The sequence below is a fragment of the Procambarus clarkii genome, chromosome 51, assembly GCF_040958095.1.
Source record: "Procambarus clarkii isolate CNS0578487 chromosome 51, FALCON_Pclarkii_2.0, whole genome shotgun sequence".
Lineage (NCBI taxonomy): Eukaryota > Metazoa > Arthropoda > Malacostraca > Decapoda > Cambaridae > Procambarus > Procambarus clarkii.
In genome coordinates this window covers 2,342,497-2,348,592 of record NC_091200.1, presented here as the reverse complement: position 1 = coordinate 2,348,592, position 6,096 = coordinate 2,342,497, and the positions used below count along the sequence as shown (strand labels likewise).

At 51.0% G+C, this 6,096-nt stretch overlaps 1 protein-coding gene across 1 annotated transcript; it reads right to left on the bottom strand.

Moving 5' to 3' along the window:
* Positions 1–363: 363 nt before the first annotated feature.
* On the bottom strand, positions 364–5,022 carry LOC138351935 (putative uncharacterized protein ENSP00000383309). The gene is made up of 2 exons (XM_069304104.1): positions 4,456–5,022; positions 364–2,064 (listed from the first exon to the last, which is right to left on the bottom strand). The coding sequence occupies exons 1-2, from the start codon at positions 5,020–5,022 to the stop codon at positions 364–366; spliced, it is 2,268 nt and encodes a 755-aa protein (XP_069160205.1).
* Between the last annotated feature and the right edge of the window lie 1,074 nt (positions 5,023–6,096).

The following is a 6,096-nucleotide window of genomic DNA, read 5'->3' as shown; positions in this document are numbered from 1 at the left end:
AGACGAGAGAGATATCACATAATATAAAAAAAATACTGGAAGGCCAGGTCCCAAATTTGCACTGTAAAATATGAAACTGATTCAAACGATGCCAGCAGGGCTCTGGGACCCTCCGGGCTACTCCCAGCAACAGCCCGGAGTTGGCCTGATGCCGGAGTAGCTGACAAAGTCAGGTCGGGATAATTATTGAGTCCGGGCTTGGTTAGTAAACGAACTATCGGAACCCTCTCCAAGTACTAAATGTGGCGAGGTACACGGGAACATGTGCCGGGGGGACTGGGTATATACAGCAGTATGTGCCGGGGGGACCGGGTATATACAGCAGTATACAAGTATACCACATCCTACAGGTGTATATGAAGCTCACAAGGCAAAGGCCACGAGTCCGTCTGTCATCTGGAGCTCAGGAAACACAACTGAAATAACAGCACCGTTTGTAGGTCTTCCTGTGTCAGGCATGACAACACTGTCGGCGTCTGTGTTGCCGGGGAGTGTGACGGCGTCTGTGTTGCCGGGGGGTGTGGTGGCGTCCGTGTTGCCGGGGGGTGTGGCGGCGTCCGTGTTGCCGGGGTGTGTGGCGGCGTCCGTGTTGCCGGGGTGTGTGGCGGCGTCCGTGTTGCCGGGGTGTGTGGCGGCGTCCGTGTTGCCGTGGGGTGTGGCGGCGTCCGTGTTGCCGGGGGGTGTGGTGGCGTCCGTGTTGCCGGGGGGTGTGGCGGCGTCCGTGTTGCCGGGGTGTGTGACGGCGTCTGTGTTGCCGGGGGGTGTGGCGGCGTCCGTGTTGCCGGGGGGTGTGGCGGCGTCCGTGTTGCCGGGGGGTGTGGCGGCGTCTGTGTTGCCGGGGGATGTGGTGGCGTCCGTGTTGCCGGGGGGTGTGGCGGCGTCCGTGTTGCCGGGGTGTGTGGCGGCGTCCGTGTTGCCGGGGGGTGTGGCGGCGTCTGTGTTGCCGGGGTGTGTGGCGGCGTCCGTGTTGCCGGGGTGTGGCGGCGTCCGTGTTGCCGGGGGGTGTGGCGGCGTCCGTGTTGCCGGGGTGTGGTGGCGTCCGTGTTGCCGGGGGTGTGGCGGCGTCCGTGTTGCCGGGGGTGTGGCGGCGTCCGTGTTGCCGGGGTGTGGCGGCGTCCGTGTTGCCGGGGTGTGTGGCGGCGTCCGTGTTGCCGGGGGGTGTGGCGGCGTCCGTGTTGCCGGGGGATGTGGCGGCGTCCGTGTTGCCGTGGTGTGTGGCGGCGTCCGTGTTGCCGGGGGATGTGGCGGCGTCCGTGTTGCCGTGGTGTGTGGCGGCGTCCGTGTTGCCGGGGGATGTGGCGGCGTCCGTGTTGCCGGGGTGTGTGGCGGCGTCTGTGTTGCCGGGGGGTGTGGCGGCGTCCGTGTTGCCGGGGGTGTGGCGGCGTCCGTGTTGCCGGGGTGTGTGGCGGCGTCCGTGTTGCCGGGGGGTGTGGCGGCGTCTGTGTTGCCGGGGTGTGTGGCGGCGTCCGTGTTGCCGGGGTCTGGCGGCGTCCGTGTTGCCGGGGGGTGTGGCGGCGTCCGTGTTGCCGGGGGTGTGGCGGCGTCCGTGTTGCCGGGGTGTGGCGGCGTCCGTGTTGCCGGGGTGTGTGGCGGCGTCCGTGTTGCCGGGGGGTGTGGCGGCGTCCGTGTTGCCGGGGGATGTGGCGGCGTCCGTGTTGCCGTGGTGTGTGGCGGCGTCCGTGTTGCCGGGGGATGTGGCGGCGTCCGTGTTGCCGTGGTGTGTGGCGGCGTCCGTGTTGCCGGGGGATGTGGCGGCGTCCGTGTTGCCGGGGTGTGTGGCGGCGTCTGTGTTGCCGGGGGGTGTGGCGGCGTCCGTGTTGCCGGGGGTGTGGCGGCGTCCGTGTTGCCGGGGTGTGTGGCGGCGTCCGTGTTGCCGGGGGGTGTGGCGGCGTCTGTGTTGCCGGGGTGTGTGGCGGCGTCCGTGTTGCCGGGGGTGTGGCGGCGTCCGTGTTGCCGGGGGGTGTGGCCTGGCGTTATCCACGTTGCCGGGATCGGGCTCAGGTGAGGCTCTTTGGGGGAAGGAGAAGAGCGGTATAAATAACAAAACAAAGTACCTTGTCGCACCTTGAACATAAATACACAAGATAATATATAAAAAGGTCGCAACTCAGGTTACAGACGATATTAATTGAGAGGTTTTGCCCGTGCCCTCGAGCAGCATCTTTGGTTTCTACACCTTTAACGTAGCGGAGGAAACCGGGAGGGTCCCGCTACCCGATAGTTTCATTTCAACAATGGTCTCTTCTCCTCCAGCTGCGACGCCCGCCTCTTCCGTGCCTCCTCCTCCTGCTTCTAGTACCGTCCTCAGTGTCTTGTCTGTCATTTCTAAGCTTCGCCTTCGCCCTGTACTCGCCTAGATGTTACTTGCAGGCTCGGGTTCTAGCTTATCTTTCCGGATATTCGTTAGTTTAATTCCCTAACTTGGTTCCCATATTTCTTTTATAATATTTACATATAGAGTTGTATATAGAGTTATTTCCAACCATCGTCCCTCACGACTCCTGATTTCCTCATTGATACATCATGTTAATGTGATTTCTTAATGGGATTTGTGCATGTTAAAGATATCACTCGATGGCAAACCATTGTTGATTTCCTTGCCTCCTGAACAACAAGGCTTCCTCTCCCAGACATGATGCACCATATAATCAGCATCCTTCTCTGCTTGACACTTCCCGCAATAATCTCATCGACGAGATGTTACGCGCAGTCCTTCCATCTTCTTGAGGACATCAACAACAATAAAAGAGCTCGTGATCTGATATTTGTCAGGAGTATTGACGGAAGCAAATTGACGTGAAGGATCCCATGACTCGGAGACGGAGGTGTTGTGAAAAAGGATCATTATTCTTGAGAAATATATCCGGCTGCCGAGGCGCTCGGCACTACAGTCCCAAGGGTTAGGGAGCCGCAGAGAATGGAGCCACTGTTCTCAGATAAGATGTGCTGGAGTGCGCTCACTCAGCAATGACGGTGATACACGGGAACTTCTGTAGGTGATAAAAATGCTTACCAATCTGAATTGTAGAGGATCACATGGCTACCTCCATTGCTGAGGCCCTGGGAATTATCTGGGGGGGAAAGCACCAAGCAATTACGACTGTATAGCACTAGGAAGGGGTCAGGATAAGGATTTGGGATGGGCCGGTGGGGAAGGAATGGTACCCAACCACTTGGACGGTCGGGGATTTAACGCCGACCTGCATGAATCGAGACCATCGCTCTACCGTCCAGCCCAAATGTTTGGGCATGAGGCTAGGACCTCCAATTAACGAGACGATAATATATAAATTTGAAACTGTGTATGGAGTCTATCTCCACCACGCTCTTATCAGCGTCCTCCACTTGTTCACTATTTTAATACTAAAAAAAACAGTAAGTTATTAAGGGCTATTCATGTCCGTGCCACCTCTTAGGTGGCTTAATCTTCATCAACTAAATCAATCAATAAGCTAGTGTCTCCGACGGGTAGGTTTGAGGGGCTCAATTTCCACCCATTGTCAAAGTAAGTCCAACGTTACACAATGAGACGCCTTTCCTGCATCGCTAATCCTCCTGAGAACAGGGAATTAACCTTTATATATATGTATATATATATATATATATATATATATGTCGTACCTAGTAGCCAGAACGCACTTCTCAGCCTACTATTCAAGGCCCGATTTGCCTAATAAGCCAAGTTTTCATGAATTAATTGTTTTTCGACTACCTAACCTACCTAACCTAACTTTTTCGGCTACCTAACCTAACCTAACCTATAAAGATAGGTTAGGTGAGGTTAGGTAGGGTAGGTTAGGTTCAGTCAAATATCTACGTTAATTTTAACTCCAACAAAAAAAATTACCTCATACATAATGAAATGGGTAGCTTTATCATTTCATAAGAAAAAAATTCGAAAAAATTTATTAATGCAGGAAAACTTGGCTTATTAGAGGAAAGAATATATATATATATATATATATATATATATATATATGTATATATATATATATATATATATATATATATATATATTCTTTCCTCTTTACTTCCTCCCAGTCTAATGTAAAGTGGGAAACGCGGTAATAATAGTTGTGTTTAATTATTTAACCCGGGGGTTCTCACAATAAACAACTTTTAAAGCTTTTTGTGAAACTAACACATGGCAACTTATGAGCAAGTAAATGAAATAAATTCCCACAAAGTTACGACTAACAGCCCTAGGCGCTCGTGCTGGCGGGGTTTGCAGGCCGAAAAATTCCTTCCCTTATTAAGTTGCGCGCGAGTGTTGCCATGTTGGAAAATTTGGCCGGCTCCTGTTTTATTGAAAGTTTGCTTGAAAATCAATATTCCAAGCCACAGTCTTAGCGACAACAATCTCTTTTGCATACATATATTTCTTGCGTCCAAGTGAAATATATTGGCATAAACATTGCCCTTTTTCATCGAATATTTTTTTTTTATATAATTTGCCTCGAGGTTCTTGGTGAGTGGAGTGAGTCGAGGTCCTTGGCGCGTGGAGTGAGTCGAGGTTCTTGGTGCGTGGAGTGAGTCGAGGTCCTTGGTGCGTGGAGTGAGTCGAGGTCCTTGGTGCGTGGAGTGAGTCGAGGTCCTTGGTGCGTGGAGTGAGTCGAGGTCCTTGGTGCGTGGAGTGAGTCGAGGTCCTTGGTGCGTGGAGTGAGTCGAGGTCCTTGGTGCGTGGAGTGAGTCGAGGTCCTTGGTGCGTGGAGTGAGTTGAGGTCCTTGGTGCGTGGAGTGAGTCGAGGTCCTTGGTGCGTGGAGTGAGTCGAGGTCCTTGGTGCATGGAGTGAGTCGAAGTCCTTGGTGCATGGAGTGAGTCGAAGTCCTTGGTGCGTGGAGTGAGTCGAAGTCCTTGGTGAGTGGAGTGAGTCGAAGTCCTTGGTGCATGGAGTGAGTCGAGGTCCTTGGCGCGTGGAGTGAGTCGAGGTCTTTGGCAAGTAGAGTATTCTGGTAGTTCTGGATTGATTGTAACACTCTATGAAAGCTGGTATTTAGTTCCTCATAAATGTCCTCAGTCATTAGTGTATGTATTGTCCTTTCCACTTTACGGAGTCTTAGTCTTGTGGTCATTCGCTTTCCTTTTTTTTTTTTGTATATGTCTATACGAACTTTGTTGTTTCGTAGAATTGATTACAATGTAATTTTCTGTTTTTTTTTCTGGTACACTGTTATGTTTATATATTGGTTCCTAGCTGTGCTGTAATTTTATGATTCTCTTATGTTCAGTATATTTGTCAATCGTTTTTGCTTATTGGTCAGTCCGACTTCTCGCCTGTTACTGTTGCTCTCTGACTCCCGTCTGTTAGGTAATTCTTATTTCGTGTTAATGTTTTTCAGCTTACTTCCGCCTGCCTCTCAAGTTTGTATAGTAATCTCCTATGAGGTATACGTTCTATACGTATATATACATTTTATGCGTTCCTATCATATCCCCTCTCTTCCTTCTTTTTTTTAGTGTCGTAAGGTACTGTGTCAAATGATTTTGGGCCGTCCAAAAATACGCAATCAGTCTCAGGCTTTTCTATCTTGTCTTATTTACGTTACCTTATCATAGAACTCCAGTTGTGTCGTCAGGGGCATGCTTTCCATTCCCTGAAGCCATGTTGATGTTTGCATACATACCTAATTCTCTCGACGTATGCACCTAGTCTTATCATTATTACTCTTTTTAAGTACCTTGCAAGGGATGCTTATCAGTTACGCGTGTCTGTAGTTAAATGCCTCTTCTCTATCTCACGCCCTTAAATGCCTCTAGATTGATTCAACATTTGCCTCCTTCCAACCGCTGGGCAATTTCCCCTTTGTGACTCCTTAAAGATCAGTGCTAGCGGTACATTGAGGGAATATACAGCTTCTTTTAACATCCTTCGTGATACGTTATCTGGTATAATTGGTTTAGTTCCGTCTAGTGATGTTAGCTGTTTCCTTACTTCCTCTGCTGTTACCTCGGTATTAACCTCTCGATAGAGGTCATCTCCTCGTCTAGCACTGGGAGCTGCTAAGGCTCAGTTGTGAACACTCCGTGGAAACTGGCATAGAGTTCTTCACAAATTTCCTTATTTCCTGTATATCCACCTCCGCTTCTCTGTAATG